At 39.6% G+C, this 21,784-nt stretch overlaps 1 protein-coding gene across 2 annotated transcripts in view; it reads left to right on the forward strand.

The window, feature by feature from the left end:
* SDAD1 (SDA1 domain containing 1) overlaps positions 1-20,783 on the forward strand; it is a 28,772-nt gene extending 7,989 nt beyond the window's left edge. For both annotated transcript variants that reach the window (XM_043906435.1, XM_043906436.1), the window contains 18 exons: positions 1,417-1,488; positions 1,577-1,677; positions 2,831-2,888; positions 3,438-3,512; positions 4,918-5,019; positions 5,580-5,649; positions 6,752-6,855; positions 9,027-9,084; positions 10,291-10,349; positions 10,948-11,024; positions 12,337-12,434; positions 12,541-12,617; positions 13,307-13,436; positions 14,858-14,952; positions 15,041-15,231; positions 15,340-15,424; positions 16,195-16,356; positions 19,885-20,783. In XM_043906435.1, the coding sequence (XP_043762370.1) occupies positions 1,417-1,488; positions 1,577-1,677; positions 2,831-2,888; positions 3,438-3,512; positions 4,918-5,019; positions 5,580-5,649; positions 6,752-6,855; positions 9,027-9,084; positions 10,291-10,349; positions 10,948-11,024; positions 12,337-12,434; positions 12,541-12,617; positions 13,307-13,436; positions 14,858-14,952; positions 15,041-15,231; positions 15,340-15,424; positions 16,195-16,356; positions 19,885-19,932 (1,662 nt within the window). In that variant the 3' untranslated portion in view covers positions 19,933-20,783. The remainder of the gene's footprint in view (positions 1-1,416; positions 1,489-1,576; positions 1,678-2,830; positions 2,889-3,437; positions 3,513-4,917; positions 5,020-5,579; positions 5,650-6,751; positions 6,856-9,026; positions 9,085-10,290; positions 10,350-10,947; positions 11,025-12,336; positions 12,435-12,540; positions 12,618-13,306; positions 13,437-14,857; positions 14,953-15,040; positions 15,232-15,339; positions 15,425-16,194; positions 16,357-19,884) is intronic.
* Positions 20,784-21,784: the final 1,001 nt, after the last annotated feature.

Genomic DNA, 21,784 nt, shown 5'->3' on the forward strand with positions numbered 1-21,784 from the left:
CCCTACCCCCATATGTCATTTTTCCTTGCAGTGACATAAAACTTACAGAGTTTGGAGTCTCTTGAATTCTTGAGGCTTTGTATCATTGGAAACAGCTAAGAAATAATTTTAATAGGAAAAAATTGAGCATTGTGTACAGGGCAATATAGTAGTAATAGCTAATGGTCATTGTTTACTTTTTGCTGGGTTACCATTTTCAGAGCATTTTACATATTTTTTTACTCACAAAGTGCTATGAGATAAGGCTTATTATTGTTATTATTTCATGGATGAAAAACTTGAGGCACAGAGAGAGAGAGTAACGTGCCCAGGGTCACATAGCTCCTGCAGGAGCATAAAGCCAGGCAGCCTGGCTCCAGAACCCTGTCCCTTTTTCACTACACAGTACTGACCAGCTAAAACTGACCTTTTTTGTTATTTATATTTCCCTGTGACGTTACATATAAGTAAGACCAGGAGCTGAAGGTTTGTGAAAGAATTTTCAGAAAGAGAAACTAAAGTTTACATTCATTAACTTAAATTTTTTTTCCAAAGTGTTAAGAGACTGTATTCATTTGATTTTAGCAATTATACTTCTTGATCTAACTTGTGGAATAAAATTGGTCCATATTTTGGGTACCAGTGATATCTGCATGCGTTTAGGGGAGTAACTTTCCCGTTTAAAGAAAAAATAGCGATTTTATTGAGATAATATAATTCACATACAGTTCATCCATTGAAAGTGTACAATTCATTGGTGTTTAGTACATTCACAGAGTTTTGCAACCATCACCACAGTCAATTTTAGAACACTGATAACCTCCTTAAAAGAAACCTCATTCCCATTAGCAGTTACTCCCATCCTCCCATCTATCCTCCAAACTATCCCAGCCCTAGGCAACCACCAATGTACTTTTGGTCTCTATAGATTTGCCTACTCTTCATGTTTCTTATAAATGGAATCATATAATGTGTGATTTTTTGTGACTGGCTTCTTTCACTTAGCATAATATTTCGAAGTACCTCCATATTGTAGCTTGTGTCATCACCTCATTCCTTTTTGTTGCCAAATAATGTTTCATTCTTTGGTTATACCACTTTCTGTTTATTCACTCATCAGTTAATGAACATTTATGTTGTTTTCACTTTCTGGCTGTTAGGAATAATGCTGCTATGAATATTTGTGTGAACATTGGAAATAGATGTTCATATCTCTTGGGAATTTAACCAGGAGTGGATTTGCTGGTCATATAACTCTATATTTAACCTTTTGAGGGTAACTTTCCTTTAGCTGCTTTTTTTGTTTTGTTTTTGGTCTCTTTTGTGATAGAATGAAAAACAGGTAAGCTAAATCCTCTTGTACATTTTTATTTCTCTCCAAATAAAGGGAGATTAGGAATGTCAGTTAATGTACATGTTTTTGTTCCTTTTCCACAGACTTTATACACTCATATTGTGACTGATATCAAGAATATAAATGCAAAACATAAGAACAATAAAGTGAATATAGTAAGTACCCTTTTGTTTTCCATGTTTGCAGCATTGTACTGCAGTATTGTGCAATATATTAAGCCTTCTTTCTCCACTTTTCCTTCAGGTATTGCAGAATTTCATGTATACCATGTTAAGAGATAGCAATGCAACTGCAGCCAAAATATCTTTGGATGTCATGATTGAACTCTACAGAAGAAACATCTGGTAATATATATGTACTTATCTCTTGACAAATAGGCTTGTATACATCTGTAGTTACCACAGAACATATACACAAATACATTTCTTGATTTTGAGCTCTTTAATATATCACTGATATAGATTAAGTTGGAAGTAAACATACAGAGGCAATCCAAATGACTAATGATAACACTGGCTACCATTTCTTGAGCACCTGCACTATGCCTTACCCTGTTCAACCTGCAGAACAGTGTAATGTAGCTTATCTGGGATTATTCCCATCTTACAGGTAATGAGACCTGTAGATTCACGAGCTTAAGTGTAGTAGCTAATAAAAGGTAGAGTTGAAATTCAAACCCTGATCTGTCAAAACTCTGAAGTGTAGGCTATTCCTACTCTGCCTCTGTGAAGATTTTCAAATCAATTTATTCTCTTTACTTAAATAAACTTCAGCTTGTTGGTACAGTGCCCCCAACTCATGTCTTTTGCTTTTCTTATTCACTAATTTTTTAAAAAGTATAAAAGTGATATTTGTTGCAGCGGAAAAGCTGGAAAGTTGGCTTTTTTTTTTTTTAATTTATTGGTAGTCCTACTACCTGTATGCTTTCCATGTGGCACTAGTAGTAAAGAACCCGCCTGCCAATGCCAGAGACAAAGAGACGCAGGTTCAATCCTTGGGTTGGGAAGATCCTCTGGAGAAGGAAATGGCAACCCATTCCTGTATTCTTGCTTGGGAAATCCCATGGACAGAGGAGCTTGGCGGGCTAAGGTCCATAGGGTCACAAAGAGACAATCACAGTTAATATGATATTTCCTCTTGTCTTTTCTTTAATGTGAATGTTGAAGTATGGTTGGAATTTTGCTGTATTGTAGTTTTTTTAAATTTCTTCCCCCCCAGTTTATCTTGAGTAGGGTTTATATGTCATTTAAAATCCTTCCAAAAAAACCACTTTTTAACGTCTGCATAGCTTTCTGACAGAAGACTGAGCTAGAATTGAACTGGGCTAGAAATGTTCACCTGTAGTTGGCTGTTTAGCAACCCATAACTTTTTGAAATAGTTAAACTATAAATTTTAACATGTCAGAAGTATTTATTATTTATTTTGTGCCATTGTCTATGCTGTCAAGTACAACAGAATGAAAATTTACTTTAAAACACTCAACTGTCTTCCCCCAGGAACGATGCCAAAACTGTCAATGTGATCACAACGGCCTGTTTCTCTAAGGTCACCAAGGTGAGCTCCTGCAGGGCTGTGTGAAGGCACCATAGTAGGTAGTCAGTCCCCTCTCTAGCCGAAAGGTGAAGGAGAGGAGTGGGTGTGCAAGGAAGCACTGGTGTGCAAACACACTGTCCGTCCTGTGCTCAGGCTGCTTCCCTGCTTTATCTGTGCTCTGTTCCAGGCAAACAAAATAAGAGTTTTTAAAATGCTCTCTATTAAACGATAGCCTTAGCATTTATTTTATGTTTTCCCCTGTAATTCTTGACTGTTCTTTTATTGGGTTTGGACAAAGCTGAAAGAAATTTAAGGGCATGTTTGACTTTCTGTTAGAAGGGCTATAATATCACTTTTCTTATGGGGGATGTAGAAGTTCTTGACTTGCTGCTTGAAGGATAACAACTATGTAGAGCCTGGCTAAGAAAGATGAGCCCAAATCCTACCACTCTTTTTTTTTTTTTTTGCTTCAGATCCTGGTTCATATGCATATATAAAATATAGACAGAAGTATTTATTCTTTGTTATAAGCTGGGATGAGTAATTGACTTTGTCTGAACTGCTCTTTAGATATTAGTTGCTGCTTTGACATTCTTCCTTGGGAAAGATGAAGAGGAGAAACAAGCCAGTGACTCAGAGTCTGAGGTTAGTTTAACCACGGATGTTTTTGAACTTTACAGTTTATCAGATTTTATTATTGTTCTCAGAGTAGATTGTTAAAGTTAGAAACTTCTATGCTACCTTTATCCTTTATTGAGTTCTGCCATGCGGAGATTTTGTTCTATTTAGATTTTGTCCCATTCAGTAAGATTGGTTAAATAACTAATAAAACTTAGTTATCTTGTTCTTTCTAAAGCTATACCTATATCGCACTGTTTAAACCTAGAATAAAAATTACTGCCAATATATTTTTGAGGTTAAACATCATGGAGGTTTATAGAGTGGAGAAAGGTTATATGTGTGTGTGTGTTCTAAGTCTCTTGAGTCATGTCCGACTCTGTGACCCTGAAGACTATAGCCTGCCAGGCTCCTCTGTCCATGGAATTCTCCAGGCAAGAACACTGGAGTGGGTTGCCATGCCTTCCTCCAAGGGATCTTCGCGACCCAGGGATCAAACTCGCATCTCTTATATCTCCTGCATTGGCAAGCAGGTTCTTTACCATTAGCACCACCTGGGAAGCCCTGGGTGGTATAACATCTTTAAAAGGAAGAATCAGGATTTGTGATGTCATGAAATTTTCTTTGTTAAAAATACTTTTATTAAGATGAAAAACAAATTCTGAAAAAATGTCCCTTCTCATTTTTGCATTTTGGTAATAATAGTGGAATATGAAATAACATCTTGTAATTTGTTTTGTTATTATTTTATTAAATAACATATGAACAATACATTCCTACTGTAAAAATTTCAGATATTATAGATATAATAAAATAAAAGTTTTCTCAATCCTTTCTTCTTTCTTTCCCACCTCCCTTTTCATAGATAACCATTTCGTTTCTCATGCATTTATATGTGGACCTATATATATATTGTCTTATGTGTGTAGTCTGTTTTTAAAATATATATAAACAATATATTTTATTTTGCACTGTGTTTTCTTTGTGATGACATATATATATAAAGAGAGATGTATCAGTGCATTTGGATAGTCTTCTACTTGTACATATAGATCTATCTCAGTACTTTAACCTCCACATGATGTTTCAGAATATGAAATGAATGTAGTGTAGATTAAGCATTTCCCTATTGATAAACACTTGTTTCCAGGTTTGTTTTTTTTCCTTCAAATAAAAACTTAGTTGCCTTTTGTCTATATATTATACTTCAATAAAAGCTAAAGCAGAAAAACAAGTTAGTGCTGTAGTGGAAATCTTTGTATGTGCCTGTTTCTGCACATGGACAAATATTTCATTGAATTTTTAAAGTTGTGTTTATTTTTAATAGCGTCATGCAAAGAGTACAAATACAAAGAAGTGACTGAAAGGGTTATTCTCTGCTTTTATGCAGATTTTCCTTGTTTATGGTTTTACAAAGTAGTTTTTTCTTCAGGATGAAGGACCAACAGCAAGAGACCTGCTTGTGCAGTATGCCACTGGGAAGAAAAGCTCTAAAAACAAGAAGAAGTTGGAAAAGGCTATGAAAGTCCTCACGGTGAGACTCACACCTAGGAAAGGAGATGGGATTCATTAAAACGCAGAATATGTGGTCTTTAGGAGAAGCTTTTAGGCATTTGAAATAAAGTAGCATTTTTGTTAAAGACTTAGAAATGTGTGATGAATTTTTAAGCCCTGATTTTTTTTAGATGAATAATTGTTTTCAGCTCTAGCAAAATCTGTGACTTGAATAAATTAATTTGATTAAATTCATTTTTATTTGTTTTGATCATGTCTTCTCAGAAGAGAATGCAAACGAAGTAAATCTTATATTTTGTAGTGATTATTTGAAGTCATTAATTTGGCCCTAGTTTGTTTTTTAATGTTTATATTTCCAAATCCCTATAAGTCTCACAGGTGCTAATAACTGGAACATTCCCAAGCTGACTCTTAGAAGATGTAAACCACCTTTAGTTCTTCCAGTTGAAAGAAAGTTTTTTGGAACAAAGGTTTTTTTTTTTTTTTTTTCTTTTTAAATAGTGTGACAGACTTGGTAATAGCCTAGGGCCTCTTCACTATAATTCAGAATGTAAATATTTCCCTTTCCCTTTCTTTCAGAAACATAAAAAGAAGAAAAAACCAGAGGTGTTTAACTTTTCAGCTATTCACTTGATTCATGATCCCCAAGGTACTACAGTTATGACCTCCCAAGTTCCTTGTTGGCTTTATCTGCCTATTTAGCTTCCTAACTTCCAGGTTATCAGAGAATATAAAATCCCTGGCACTTAACAGACAATAAATGCTAAATTGTTGCCTGTTGGTCCTGGCCTAGAGAATTACGTTCTAAAGCAGTGATTCCCAGCCCACAGCAAAATAAGAAAAATGTGGGGGAACAGCTCTCTTCACAATTCATGTCTTTCATAATGTAGTTAATAGTAGGACATTGTACTTGACCAAATGAAAAATTAACAATCTCTTCTTATTCCCATTTTTTTGTTTTGTTTTGTTTTTTTAAAAAACCAGTGGGTGGAAACCTAAAATTTGGGAAACTCTGTTCTAGAACAGTAGTTCTCAAACTAGATTGCACATGGAATCAGTTGGGGAATTTTATGAAACTATACTGGTACTTAGGTCCTGTTATTCCCAGAGACTGATTAGTTGATATGAGGTATGACTGGACAATGGGGTTGTTGTTTTGTTTGTGTGTTTTAATCCCTGTTGGTTATCTATTTTAAACATAGCAGTGTGTACATGTCAAGCCCAGACCCCGAATCTATCCCTCCCCTGGCAATGGGGCTTTTAAATGCTTTCTGTACTCCAGGTTACTGACCCTTCCTCTTGGTCAGTGTTCCTCAAACTTTAAGGCATACACAGATCACTGTGGGATCCTATTAAAGTACAAATTCTGATTTTCAGTAGGTCTGGGGGTAGGTCCTGAGTTTCAGGATTTGTAATAAGCTACACGGTGGACAGCTGCGGGTGTTCTGCAGAGCACACTTTAAGAAGCAAGGTCTTAGAGTGTTTGTCAGACAGTCACTCGATGTTGGTGCTGAAAATCTTGGGAATCCTTAGGGCTTAACTTTGGGCACCATCGTATGTATATTTGCTTGTGTATAAGTCTTTTCACCTGTCCTGTCACTGTTTTCACCATCCTGGTTCTGCAGAGTGATTTCAGGCACAGTCACCCTAGAGTCAATGATCAAACCACCGCTTTTCTCTACACTTGTTGGATAACATTGTGCAGACCGTGGGCCCACAGTATACGTCTCTGATTATTTTCTTCTTTCCAGATTTTGCAGAAAAGCTACTGAAGCAGCTGGAGAGCTCCAAGGAGAGGTTTGAAGTGAAGATGATGCTCATGAACCTCATCTCCAGATTGGTGGGAATTCACGAGGTTTGCTTTGCATTGTGTTTCTCTTGATGAATATTATAAGTAGAATTATTCTTGGTAAAAGGACACTAAGGTAGATCCTCGCATACCATTTCAACCCATATAGTTTACAAAAGGATAAAATCTTTCACTGGAAAACAGCTGTTTTTGTCACTTTTTCTTACCAGTAAGTATGTATGTTGAATTGTACATGTATTCAGTTTATAGACAGTTTTGTTCTTTTTTTTTTTTTACTTCATTTACCTCTGTTTCACTTATACTTTTTTCTGAGCCAACATAACCCATATATTTTTATCAACTGTTACTATGTTTCACCATTTACCCCTTTATAGCTTTCCTGACTTCCGGCTTACTCACTAACAAAGCTGAATTCTCTGATTATTCATTTAATATTAAATTAGATTGCAAGAACTCTTCGGTGGTATAATGTATGTATATTGTGTATACATATGGAAACCTCAAACATACTCAGACTATCTGCCTTTATAGAAGAAGGAGGAATTCCCAAAAATTCAGGCGATGAAGAAATGACCATTGAGGTTGTTCCTGTCATTTTGCTCTTGTGACTAGTTCTGATGTGATTGTCATTGAATATGTTGCTTTCCTCAAAAAACAAAAAGTAAAACAGGCTTCTTTATTGAATATCATGCAGTATAGACAAATACCAAGATAAAAATGAAAGTAGACATGAGTGAATATACTTACTCCATTTCTAAAAGAAAACTTTAACATTTTAAGAAAAAATTGCTTTTTCTCCATGGGCTGCAGTTCTGAAGCAGGATCATCCAGTCAATTCTTGTCACATTTGTGCAGTAATTCCAAGTCAACCTGAATTTGAGCTCAGTAGAAAAGCAAAAGTGATTTGTAACTGAAGTCTGATTTGATGGAAATGAAAACTGGAGCTTCACAACTGACTGCAATTAAATATCCATCTCTATATCAAACACAAGTCTTGCCATTTAGTTTTCTGGTCCTCCTGGTCCTACTTTTGCTCTGTGACTAAAATAGAAAAAAATTTATTCTCACATGATGAGCTTTGAAAAAGACTAGGCCATCTCCAAAGTTTTTCTTCTTGAAGTTAAAGATTACAGTTGCTTTAATAACGGGATCCTCATCACTTTCATCTAGGTAGTTCAGTTCAACTCAGTCGCTCGGTTGTGTCCACCTCTTTGCGACCCCGTGGACTGCAGCACGTCAGGCCTCCCTGTCCATCACCAACTCCTGGAGTTTACTCAAACTCATGTCCATTGAGTCAGTGATGCCATCCAACCATCTCATCCTCTGTCATACTCTTCTCCTCCCACCCTCAATCTTTGCCAGCATCAGGATCTTTTCAAATAAGTATTTGAGTTTCAGCTTCAACATCAGTCCTTCCAATGAACACCCAGGACTGATCTCCTTTAGGATGGACTGGTTGGATCTCCTTGCAGTCCAAGGGACTCTCAAGAGTCTTCTCCAACACCACAGTTCAAAAGCATCAATTCTTCAATGTGCAGCTTCAGATGAGAGTCCAAATCCATACATGACTACTGTGTGTAGTCATACAGATCCATACATGACTACTGGAAAAACCACAGCCTTGGCTAGATGGACCTTTGTTGGCAAAGTAATGTCTCTCCTTTTCAATATGCTGTCTAGGTTGGTCATAACTTTCCTTCCAAGGAGCAAGCACCTTTTAATTTCATGGCTGCAGTCACCATCTGCAGTGATTTTGGAGCCCACATCTAGGTGAAGCTCAGAGTAATTTCTCCGGTGTGGTTCGACTGATATCCAATAACAAAACTAGACTGTAGGTTTTTTGGTGATCAGATTACACTAGGTGCTATTCAGGTTTGAATTACTATTACCTTTGAAGACTAAAAAATTGCTTCTGTAGCCACATCAATTTAAAAGTAGAATATTGCATTTTGACTGCCTTTCCTCCCTTGGTTTATTCTGTGTACACTTTCTGCCTTGACATATGAGGATGGGAACATAGCCTGCCTTTTCTTGGTTAATACAGTGCATTGAATCATCCTGGATCACTCATACTTGTTGAGGGGGGAAAAGAAATGAAAGTAAAAAAAATGACTCCCAGTTAGTTAAGCTTGGTGATATAATTACATCATGGAGCAGTGAAACTCTGCAGCCCAGCAGAGTTTATATATTAAGTCCGTGCATTCTTTTCTCCACAGCTTTTTCTCTTCAACTTCTACCCCTTTGTGCAGAGGTTTCTACAGCCTCACCAAAGAGGTAAGACTTCCACTTGCTGTGTTCCTTTGGTGGCCTTGGGGTTAGAATAACCATTTTTGTTCTGGAATTACAGTTATTGGGGGAGGAAAAACAACACAATATTTGGTTTCTCAAAGCAAGTCTTTTTTAATGCTATACTCATATGGAAAATTCTTAAAAAGACTTTTGACTATTTACTGTAACTTGGTGATAGATACCAGGGTTTGTCTTACTGCTTTTATTGCTCTTATTTGTATTCTTTTTTTTTCTCCTTATTTGTATTCTTAATTAAAAACATCATCATTGTTAATAGACTATACCTCAATACAAAATAAAAAGTTTAAAGTTTGGGGAAAAAGAAAAACAACATAAAAGCAAGAAGAAAGTAATGGTTGTTTTTGCCTTTGAACTTGTACCAAAGTAGGAAAGAAGTGAACATTTATTAAACATTCAGCATGTGCCAAATGCTGTGCTAAACGATTCACATATAGTCATCTCGTTTCATCCTCACTTCAGTCCTATGAGGTATAGAAAGAAAAAAGACCAAGATCCCTCCATTCATTTGCCAAAGGCCTCGTTCTTTATATATGGATGGTTTAGTTGCTAAGTCGTATCCGACTCTTGCGACCCCATGGACTGTAGCCGTCTGTCCATGGGATTCTCCAGGCAAGAATACTGGAGTTGATTGCCATTTCCTTCTTCAGGGGATCTTCCTGACCCGGAAATCAAACCTGGGTCCCCTGCATTGCAGGCAGATTATTTATATATACTGCTTCTTTAAAGGGAGAGTGTGTGTATATATGTATGTTTATATTTTTTCATTTATTTAGTGATTCCTAGTCTGAGCACTGTATTAGACATCAGTGAACATAAAGTATTGCTCTTACCTTCATAGAGCTTACATTCTAGAGGGAGATCCACAGAGTGTTGTATATAAAATGTCCCCGTGAAGATAAGTATTTTGAGAAAAAAGGAAGCAGGTAAGGAGAACAGAAAGTGCCAGGGTGGGTTCTGTTTGGATTATGTGGTCAGGAGAGACATTTTGGTGAGGCAGCAGTTGAGCAGGAAGCAAGGCAGTGAGCCATGCAGACGTCTGCGAGTTGGGTGTTCCAGGCGGAGTAATCAGGAGCAGTAAGGCCGGTGTGTGTGCCCACCATGTTTGCTGTGGTCCTGAGACAGGGCTGTAAACTGACTGACCGTGGCCTTTCTCATCTCTTACATTGTTAGAAGTAACGAAGATCCTTCTGTTTGCTGCACAAGCGTCTCATCACTTAGTACCCCCAGAGGTGAGAACTCTTAAACTTTACTTCTGTCAGGATCTAGTGAGTACCTAGCAGTGCCACTGAGTAATCCCACAGAGATTACTGTCCTCCCCGCCTTCTTAAACTGAGTAGAAGAGACACTAGCTCTTAAGGACACTTATATAGAGAAGTTTATTTATAGAAATAAAAACATTTTACTATAGAAAATATAGTTTGTTTTGAACCAGCAGTTGAGAATTCTTGTTTTGTTGAGTAGCCAAATTTTATCCTAGAGAAGGCAAGAATATCAGTGAATTTATATAGTGATTATTTTTCAAAGCTGGTAGTTCCTTTCTTTGATTAAAACAGTGTTGGATAAACCTGGGTCAAAGCAAATTTTTAACCAGTGTTGAAAACTTATATTAAAGGAGAGCCAGATTTAATCTCAGAATAGCCAAGAAGACAGCTGAAACCCAAAGTAGAGTACTTTTCTGTGTTCCTCAGTCTTGATCCTTCCACCTCCCAAACCAAAGGTGGAGGGCTGTTTTTCCACTGTGATAGTCTATCGTCCCTTCATCGTCAAAGCACTTGAGTAGGTGGAGACGTTACCAATACTCATATCCTTTCTTTCCATCCCATTCAGATCATCCAGTCATTGCTCATGACTGTGGCCAACAATTTTGTTACTGACAAGAACTCTGGAGAAGTCATGACAGTGGGGTATGTGGAACATGGCTGGAGGCAGTGGCTGTGGTTTTCACCTACTGGCTTTGCTTTCCATTACCAGGATGTGAAATTTCAGCTAAAATGTGCCCTCTGAGAAAAACTTAAAGTATACTTCAGCCTTCTCAGTATTTTTCTTCTCTTGATAATTTTTTAATTTATTGGTTAGAATTTTGAGCCAGAGAAAAGATTTCTGTGCTTCTAATTAACATTTTGTTTTTTAACTAGCTTTTTACTCTTTCAAATGAATGCTTGTGTGCAGTCTAAGTATTTTTTCCCCTGTCTGCTACCCTGAATTCCTGTCGTCCCTGGAACAAATGATTCATTATTAAATGATTCTTTAATCCTAGAGCAGTTCAGTGACCTTTTTGATTAATTCAAAAACACTTAATAAGTGTGAGCACTGGTTTAGGATGTCCAGTCTGTCCTGATAACTAAGTAGTATGCTGAGCAACTGCTTTTTATCTCACTTGGAAAACATTGCTGGGAGATAACAGCCCTAGAGACTAACTTTTTGGGTGGAATAGGGGGGAGGGGAGGGGATGTATATGTAATTGTGACTGATTCATGTTGATGTACGGTAGAAACCAACAAAACATTGTAAAGCAGTTATCCTCCAATTAAAAAAAAAAAAACTTTACTTGACCTAATACAGTTTCCCTTAGAGTTGGCGAATAAATGCTGCCAACATATACAAGCCCACCTCCTTTTATTGCCCTTTGCTTTACACATTGAAGGTCTGTGGCAACTTTGTGTGGGGCAAGTCTAATGGCGACATCTTTCCAACAACATTTGCTCACTCCATGTCTGTGTGTAACGTTTTGGTAATCCACCAGCGTAAAGATTATGCCTCACTGAAGGCTTAGATGAAGGTTAGCATTTTTAGCAGTAAAGTATGTTTTAATTAAGGGTATGTACATTTTTTCTTAAACATAATGCTGTTCACATTTAATAGACTACAGTATAGTTGAAACATAACTTTTGTATACACTGGGAAACCAAAAAATATGTGTGACTTGCTTTATTGCATTATTCTGGAACCAGACCTGCACTGTGTCTGAGGCATGCCTGTATTTTACAGAGGTGAAAATGTTGCTTATTCTTCTAATAGAGGAAATAGCAGTAAACTGTGTGGAATCAAACCCCTCTGAGGCTGCCCACATTCCACCATGCTGCAGTTTTAGAGACCTCAGCCCTATAAAACTGACCTTATATTCCTTGTGATTTAGTCTTTTTAGAAAATTTTCTTGGGTTGAATCACCTGAAACTCCTGTTTATTTATTTTTTATTTCATTTTTTCCTTTTTTAGAATCAATGCTATAAAAGAGATAACAGCTCGATGTCCTCTGGCCATGACTGAGGAACTTCTGCAAGACCTGGCTCAGTATAAGACACACAAAGATAAGAGTAAGTGCTCTGTTATTCTCAGTAGATGAAGGAGTATAGAGTGTCTCATTTTTGTCTCAATAGACTCTTTGCTCTGAAGTCTCTAGTTAAAGCTGTTATTTTCCAGATGTGATGATGTCTGCTAGAACCTTGATTCAGCTCTTCCGAACACTGAATCCTCAGATGTTACAAAAAAAATTCCGGGTAGGTGAAGCGTACATATGTTGATCAAGGATTTGGTCTCAGAAAGTGAGAGTAATTCCCTACAATTTGAGTTTGAGTACTTCTGGTGCTTGGAGTAGGAAATGGCAGCCCACTCCAGTATTCTTGCCTGGGAAATCCCATGGACAGAGGAACCTGGGGGTCAGGCTGTCAGTGCTAGACTAGATGGGGTTGCAAAGAGTCGGGCGCAACTGAGCACATATCTGATGCTTCCATTCAGAGTGTTGGTGATACACGTAGTTTTATTCTTTAAACTCAGAATAAAGTTGAATACTGTTCCTTAACTATTTTATAGTTGGTATATGCTCTTTGATACTGAATGAGTCTTGTAGACCTTTTCAGATCTATAGCTGATGACAGCATTGAACAGGCTATTCCTTAATCAGATACTACCTCTGTTGAGGTGGGAGGAAATGAGATGTATGTATGTAACAGAAGCAGAAATCTCGAGACTTAAATATCAAAGTTTCCTGGGGTAGTTCAGAAGAAAGCAAGAAAACAGTGGGCAGAGTTTTGAGAGGGAATTTACTTTGACCCAAGACATTGGTGAACTGTTTTTGTCATTCATTTGCTTCCATTTTTTGTGGTTCTCCTGAGTTCATAATCCTAGAGAATCCTTTTCATGAATAATGTTTTGCTGTCTAAGCAAAAAACTAGTTCCTTTCCTTTAGGGTAAACCTACCGAAGCCTCCATAGAAGCAAGAGTGCAAGAATACGGAGAACTGGATGCTAAAGATTACATTCCAGGAGCAGAAATTCTGGAAGTTGAAAACGGAGAAGAAAATGCTGAAGGCGATGAAGGTTTGTTCTTATTGCACCGTTATTCAGGACAGAATCACTCCTGCTATATCTGTATTGACCTTGAAATCTTTATCCTGTCTGGACATTCATTCAGCTGATGTTAACTGAGTAATAACTACTGCTGCGGGCATTGCAGGTATTAATGGGCGTTGATGGGTGTGGTTCCTGCTCTGAGGGAACTGACATTCTATTGTAGGAAATGCTTTTTTGTGTCCTTCAGATTGGCTGCCCCTTATCAAGGGCATGCTGTTTGATACTTGGGAAAGATAATGGGTTTTTGTTGTTGTTATTGCCTAGAAAAAAATGGTGAGGATTACAGTCTCTAGCAGTCCTCCTATTGAAGGAGAAAACTTGTTGAACTTGTTGAGGAATGCTTGAGGAACCCTGTTCTGATTTCCAAGATTAGCATTTATTCCTTTGGTTACTAGAGTCCTATCTTCTTCCTGTCTGCTCATTATTTCAACAAAACTTTCGTAAACATTAGCTATGAGCCAGCCATTGTCAGAGAATTTTCATAAACAGCTAATAAAGCATTAACAGGATTTATGATTAGAGTCAGGTATAAGGGCTGGAGAGAGGTCAGGTACGCCCCAGAGGTTCAATAAAAGCTTCAAGAAAATGGTGAGCCATGACTCATACTTTGAATGCTGAGCGAGCAGTTGTAGAATAGTGGAGACTTTGCAGGCGAAGGATTTAGGAAACTTTTAGAATGTAGGATACAAGGTGATGCACAGAAAGCTGAGACTGGAGATGGCGTTGGGGCCTTCTCGTGAGTGGTGGTGTGCCATGCCTACGAGCTGGGACGCTGTCTTACAGAATGTGGGTGTCCCCAGGGAACTGCAGGTGTCCTTGACTGGGAAAACTCTCTGTGGTAGCTCCATTAGGAACTCTGATGCCTTTTTAATGAGATGTCTACAAGGTTCTTGCACAACCAGAATTTTCTGCCTTGGTTCTCTGAATGATTTGTTTCTAACTAATTTCTCAAACATTTAAGCATGCTTAGAAAAGTTAAATAACTCTTATGCAGTCACTGTAAATATACAGGTACAGTATATTGGTGAAAAGAACACGGGCTCTGGAGTCATACGTGATTTTCCTAATTTCGGCATAGACTGCATTTCTAGCAGTCTTTTGGCCTGGGGCAGGTTATGTAACTTGAGAATCTACTCCTCTTTTGTTGAGTCATGACAGTCAGAGAAAGATTGTCAGATTTTGGCTCATGATGGATGCTTAATCAGTGTTTATTCTCCATTCCTTGACTTAGTTAAATTGATGTGACTTATTTAACAATACTACTACTCCACTCTTGGTGAGCACCTACTTGAGGTTCATCACCTAAGTTTTCTTTTGCTTGATTTACCGCAGTGTACCCTGAGCGCTGAACAGAGGGCGGGGTTGCTGACACGCTCTTTTTCATGCAGATGGCTGGGAGAGTGCCAGTCTCAGTGACGAGGCAGATTCCGATGGTGAATGGGTTGACGTGCCCCATTCTTCTGACGAAGAACAGAAAGAGATCGTAAGTCCTAAAAGTTCCTCTCCCGAGTGTTGAGGGGCTACCCTCTCAGAGCTGATGGCCGTTTAAGCCCGTGTTGTGTTCTCTCAAGTCTGAGAAACTGAACAGCATGCCGCTGGAGGAGCGGAAGGCCAAGGCGGCGGCCGTCAGCACTAGCCGAGTGTTAAGTCAGGAAGACTTCCAGAAAATCCGAATGGCCCAAATGAGGAAAGAGCTCGACGCTGCCCCTGGGAAAGCCCAGAAGAGGAAATACATCGAAATAGACAGCGATGAGGAGCGCAGGTAAGACGGCGCATGCACCAGGTCTTCAGTCGGCTCACGTGATTATGAAAGTTATAGGAAAAGGAATTCTATCCTTGTTTGATACTATGGTTTTTCTCTTCACCCCAGGGGTGAGTTACTTTCTCTTCGGGACATTGAACGCCTTCATAAAAAGCCGAAGTCTGACAAGGAGACAAGACTAGCAACTGCCATGGTGAGTGAGGCGTGTCATTGCCTGGGTCTTTAAACAGACAGATACAGTGAAGTGAAATACGACTCAGAACTTGCATAGGCACAGAAAAGCTGTCATTAGAATAGAAGCCATAGATGGGAAGTTAGGTGAGTTTTAGCAACTTGATAGTCATGTAACCGCCATCCAAGACATGATGTGGAGCACAGAAAGGCACCAGGACATTTTCACAGTTTAAAGGAGGCCCAGTCCATTTATCAAAGCTATGAGAAAAGCAGTGGAATGTTTATAGTCATTAAAGAAAAGCCAGAGACAGTTGGAGCCTGCCTACCTTTCCAGCTTCATTTTCTCTGCCTGTATTGTTTCAGACACCATTCAAAACGCGCTCCACATCACCCTCTGTTCCATTGGTACTGACATCTCTTTAGATAAGTTTGAAAACCCTTGTTTCTTCCCCACAGCTGTGCATAAACTATTCCTACTTCCTGAAATACCCTACCCTTCCCACCTTTCCTCACCAGAAAGGCCTTCACCCTGCAATGAACAGCTCACGAGGTCTCCCTTTCTCAGAGACTGCTCTGACCTCTTGGAAGCCATTTGTTCCACTGTGCTCCCCAGCCCCATTACAGTACATCACAGTCATGTCTCCCCCGGACTGAGCTGTCACCAGGGAGCAGGAACTGGGTTCCATCCACCTTCCTGTCCTTGGCTTGCAGTGGAGCTGCCACAGAGAAGATGTGTATGTTGATACGATAACTCCTGCTATGGTATTTTTTGTGCGTGTGTGCTAATAGGCTGGAAAAACAGACCGAAAAGAATTTGTGAGGAAGAAAACCAAAATGAATCCATTTTCCAGTTCCACCAATAAAGAGAAGAAAAAGCAGAAGAACTTCATGATGATGCGGTATAGTCATAATGTCCGGTCAAAAAATAAGCGTTCCTTCCGCGAAAAGCAGGTGAGTTCTATCGGAAGCTTGACTAGGCAGAGTGGTGGTGGTGGTCTGCGACTTCTCTACGTGTGGGTGGAACTGTGCCCTCTAAGACCTTGTGTAATGTGTGTCTCAGGATTAATGGGCTGCATTCTTAGAGAGCATGGAGAGGTGGAGAGCAGTCAGGGCGTATAAATCCTGTACCTAACTTGGTTGAGATTCAGCTGTGTGATCCTTGGGTTTTTTTGAGTATTTGTTATATGCCTAGTGCTTTTCTCCAAAAAGCATTATTATGTGTGGTAATATCTCAGAAAGGGCTTCCCAGATGGCTCAGTGGTAAAGAACCTGCCTGCCAATGCAGGAGACGCGTGTTTGATCTCTGGGTCAAAGAAGATCCCCGGCAGAAGGAAATGACAACGCACTCCAGTGTTCTAGCCTGGGAAATTCCATGAACAAAGCCTTGCAGACTACAGTCCACAGGGTCGCAAAGCGTGGAACAAGACTGAGCGACTAAGCAATGACAGTGTCTCAGAAACAGCTTCAGGAGAGCAGTGCAGACTAAACAGTCTGTCCCTGGCATGGTCCTGCCTCTGTGTGCCCTTAGAGGCCTTTGGCATTTTATTTTACCCACTTTCTGTCTTGGGCGAGTAGTCCTGTTATTGTAGTAAAACAGATTTTTGTTTTTATATCCTTGTCTACTGGGAATGTACCAGAGTATATATCTAAATGTACCCAGAAGAATCTCTAGGAAATCAGGTTAAGTAAATGTCAGTGCCACATCCTGAACCAGCGTTCCTAAATTGCAAGCCAGTTATGAGCCTCCCGGTTCCGAATGTGAGAGCCAGCTCTCTAGGGCAGGGCTCTGTCTGTGTGGGAACCGAGTCAGAATGAACTAAATTAAGGTACCCCTTAATGCCTACCTACCTATTTAAACTTTCTAGTTCTCAACTGTTTAGCTGCTACTGCTGCTAAGTCGCATCAGTCATGTCTGACTCTGTGTGACCCCATAGACGGCAGGCCACCAGGCTCCCCCGTCCCTGGGATTCTCCAGGCAAGAACACTGGAGTGGGTTGCCATTTCCTTCTCCAATGCATGAAAGTGAAGTCGCTCAGTCATATCCAACTCTTTGCAACCCTCTGGACTGTAGCCTACCAGGCACCTCCGTCCATGGGATTTTCCAGGCAAGAGTACTGGAGTGGGGTGCCATTGCCTTCTCTGCAACTGTTTAGCAGCATTGTATAAGTAATAAAATGACAATATTCTGAATAGAAGTTGTTGAAAGCTGAGTGAAAGATGCCATTAAAGATTTTAAATAGTCTCGGACTTCCCTGGTGGTCCAGTGGGTAAGAATCCACCTGCCAGTGCTGGGGGCGGGGGTTCAGTCCCCGGTCCAGGAAGATCACACTTGCTGAGGAGCGGCTAAGCCCGTGTGCCACAACTGCGGAGCCCACGTGCTCTACAATGTGCTCCACAACAAGAGAAGCCACTGCGATGGGAAGCCCGTGCCCCCCAACTAGGGGGTGGTCCCTGCTCAGGGCAACTAGAGATGACCAGCGACGAAGACCCAGTGCAGCCAGAAATTAATTAACTTTAAAAGATTTTAAATTGAATTTTCCCAGTTCCATTTAAATTCATGGTTGAATTGATTAAATCCATTAGTTTATCCTTCCTTGCCTCTTGTACGATTTTACAGTTGAGGAAATAGTTGGCAGGCCTTGCCTTATTTTGAGATGTTTATAATCTTGCTACACTTAGCTAGGAGCATTCCCTTCCCCACTTCCTCTATTTTTAGCAGCTTTTTTTTGGCATGATAGAGAAGCCTTGCGTTGTTCCCATCAGCACCTCTGGAAGTATCAAATATTTGTCTTAAATAATTTTTTAAGAGAAAGTTAAGAGTTCATTGGACATGCGCACACGTTGGTTCAAGAATGCTTTTTCCTCCTCCGGTTTTCTTGCCATGATCAGAACTTCTGTGTTTGTTTTCTTGTCCTGTGTTTTCTTCAGGGTCTCTTCATTATGAAGCTTGACTCTGGGTTCCTAATTTTCTCTATTCTGTCCTTCCCTCTAGGCCAGCAGAGTAATCAATATGAAAATTATTAAATGAGCTATTGTACACTCTGTTTTTGAGCTAATTGAAACCCAGTGTGTTTTACACTTGCGCTCTGTGCTGTGTTCAGTCGCTCAGTCATGTCTGCCTCTTTGTGACCCCATGGACTGTAGCCCGCCAGGCTCCTCTGTCTATGGGGATTCTCCAGGCAAGAATTCCAGAGTGGGTTGCCATGCCCTCCCCCAGGGGATCTTCCCAAACCAGGGATGAAACCCAGGTCTCCTGCATTGCAGGTGGATTCTTTACCGTCTGAGCCACCAGGGAAGCCCATGAATACTGCAGTGGGTAGCCTATCCCTTCTTCAGGGAATCTTCCCGACCCAGGAGTTGAACCAGGGTCTCCTGCACTGAAGGTGGATTCTTTACCAGCTGAGCTGCTTCAGCTGGGGACTGAACCAGGGACTGTTTGGACTAGCCATGTTTCATTGCCCAACAGCCATGTGTAGCTAGTGGCCACTGTATTGGATGGTGCAGTTATAGAGCATCTCCCAAAAGAGGCGAGACCAGAGAAGGAAGGTAAAGCACAGAGAAGAGGAGAGGAGAGGACCTTGCAGTGTGTTTAGATGGCGGGCTGTGAACGAGGAAGGGACCTGATGCATGTGTGAGAGTAGCCTGTGCTTTGTTACAGAGTTTAGTGAGTGGAATTAAATCCATGTAACCTGAGCTGTAACATTGTTAGCTGATTGTTGTTCAGTCGCCCAGTCATGTCCAACTCTTTACGACTCCATGGACTGCAATATGCCAGGCCTCTCTGTCCCTCACCGTCTCCTGAAGTTTGCCCAAGTTCATGTCCATTGCATTGGTGGTATATTATTAGCTAATATATTGTTCCTAACCGTATGTATGACTATTCCACAGCTTTCCAGTTTTGAACTTATTTAATCAATATATAATAATATGAATGGATACTATATTTAAACTGACTTTACAGATATGAAAATAATACATATATGGCTAACTCAGAAATACCTTCTTAGCCATGCAACTTGGTTGAAAGTTGGTTGAAAGAAACTTGTTAATTTTTTTCTACCATAAGTGTCCCAGTTATTCTGCCTGTCTACACAGACATACTAAGACCCAGGCTGAGTTAAAGGCAAGAAGTCAATAACTTAAAATCATAAAATTCAAAAAGTTTGAATATGTAGATGTAGAGCCAGGCAACCTCCACCCCCACAAAATGCTTTAAAGTTTCTAGGACTCAAAAGGTGATGGGTGCTTGGGGAATTAATGGAATAATATTCATCACAAACTTAAAAGGTACACATTGGCCTTGGTTATCTTCTTTTTTAATTTAGGTTTATTCTTCATAATCTTTTACTTAATATTCCATTTATTTTCTTTTGGGAACTGTAAAACTTTATGAGGGTATTTACAGGTTCACTTTGAACATTGGCCCAGTGGTCTTCTTCTCTAGATCGTGTTTACCTCATTTTTTTCTTTATCTTCCAGCTGGCATTACGAGATGCACTCTTGAAAAAGAGAAAAAGAATGAAGTAACTTCCAAGCAAGTCTTCCATTCCAAGGAGAATGCTAAATTTGTATTATTACTCTGAAAACTTGAAAATTAAGAATATTTGTGATATAAAGTCCAGAAGCACTATGTTGTGAAAACCACAGTAAACTGGGTAGCTTTTGGTGTTTTTATTTTAGAGATGGGTAATGGTGGGAATGTTTGAAATGTAAATAGTCGTGGTATAAACTCATTTTCATTTAGTATACATGCAAGAAAATAATTATATACATATGTATAGGGAAAGAGTTAGAGAGACTGCCTCTTAATTGTCACTGAAGATATAAAAATGAATGAGCCATAACTTCTCATTCAAGATATTTATAACCTGTTTGTAGGATGGGGCGAGGGGCAAGTGTGTTTATATGTATTTACATTGCTACATAAATAGTTCTATAGTAGAGACAGTTTTATACTTCTGTGGAGTCACAGAGGCCTTATGGACTAACTCTGCAGAGGATGGGTATTATATATTTTCTTAAAACAGGACAATGTTACAAGAGTAAGAGGATCTTACTTGTAAATAGGCTTACCTGCTGAAAACAGGTTCCTGCTGTACAGATTTTGAGTAGACAGTTTAGCCTTTTTAGTCCATCCATCCAAAAGATGTAAATTTTTTTTTTAATGCCAGGTATAGACTTTTTGGCTAAGATCTCATTTTTTAAATTGCCTTACGTATAAGTAGTAATCTCGGAGTGGCTTCTGTTCATTATTTGGGCTGCCCACTCTTCCACAGAGGAGAAAGAAGTCAGATTAGTTTCCTCAGTCTTCCTTGACCCTGTAATATGTCCAGCCCTCTGTTGGCCTTGTCTCAATAAAAGGTTTCTAATGTCAAATAGGTACTCTGTGTGCTGAGTGGTGTGTGTGATCTCCCTCCCCTATGCATACTTGAGTAGATTCCAAGGGCCACGAGAGCCATGGTCAGCTGTTTGCAAGTTTCTGCATTTGGAAATGGTTTGGTGCCCTTTGTCTCAAATTTCCTAGATAATATTGTGATAGTTGGAAAAATTGCTTCAAACTAGAGTAAAAGGCAATTTTCTGCCCACTCAGCAGCTTGTAAAACCACTTCTCTTATTCCTTTTCTAGCATCATCTGTATACTTTGAGTTCAACTTCCCTGTTACTTCAATGAAACTTTGTGACTTTTCCTAAGACACCCCATACCACTGGGGATTAGTTACAAGACCTCAATGATTAATGATTACTTTGCAGTGACCTGGGGAAAGGAACCCTCCATCAACCCCCAGCAGCTTTAGTGTTTCACAGGAAGTGCATGTTTGAATGTTTCAGGCCTGAAGCTGCTCTTTCCTCTTTGCATTTTTCAGCTGTCTCCCTGTGTATGTGTCTAGCCCCAGAAAGAAGTAAATAAAACTCAAAACGGCCTCGGGTCTGTAGCTTTGCTCTTTGAATTGTGATGATGCTGGGTACTTTCATCCTTCCCCTAGACTTTTCCACCCCTCTGAGCTGCTGAGAGGCCAGAGTCCATTCTGTAGTCTCCCCTCTGTTCTACTACTCTTAACTGAAGTTTGTATGGCAGCTAAATTTCTAGCTTTAAAAGTTATAGCTTTAACTTTTATTTCTTTAATCCCATAGTATCAGTTCAGTTCCATCGTGTCCAACTCTTTGCAACCCCATGGACTGCAGCACGCCAGGCTTCCCTGTCCATCCCCAACTCCTGGAGCTTACTCAAATTCCTGTCCATCAAGTCAGTGATGCCATCCAATCATCTCATCCTGTCATCCCCTTCTCCTGCCTTCAATCTTTCCCAGCGTCAGGGTCATTTCCAATTAGTCAGTTTTTTGCATCAGGTGGCCAAAGTTGGAGCTTCCACATCAGTCCT

This window comes from Cervus elaphus, chromosome 6, assembly GCF_910594005.1.
Source record: "Cervus elaphus chromosome 6, mCerEla1.1, whole genome shotgun sequence".
NCBI classification, from domain to species: Eukaryota; Metazoa; Chordata; class Mammalia; order Artiodactyla; family Cervidae; genus Cervus; species Cervus elaphus.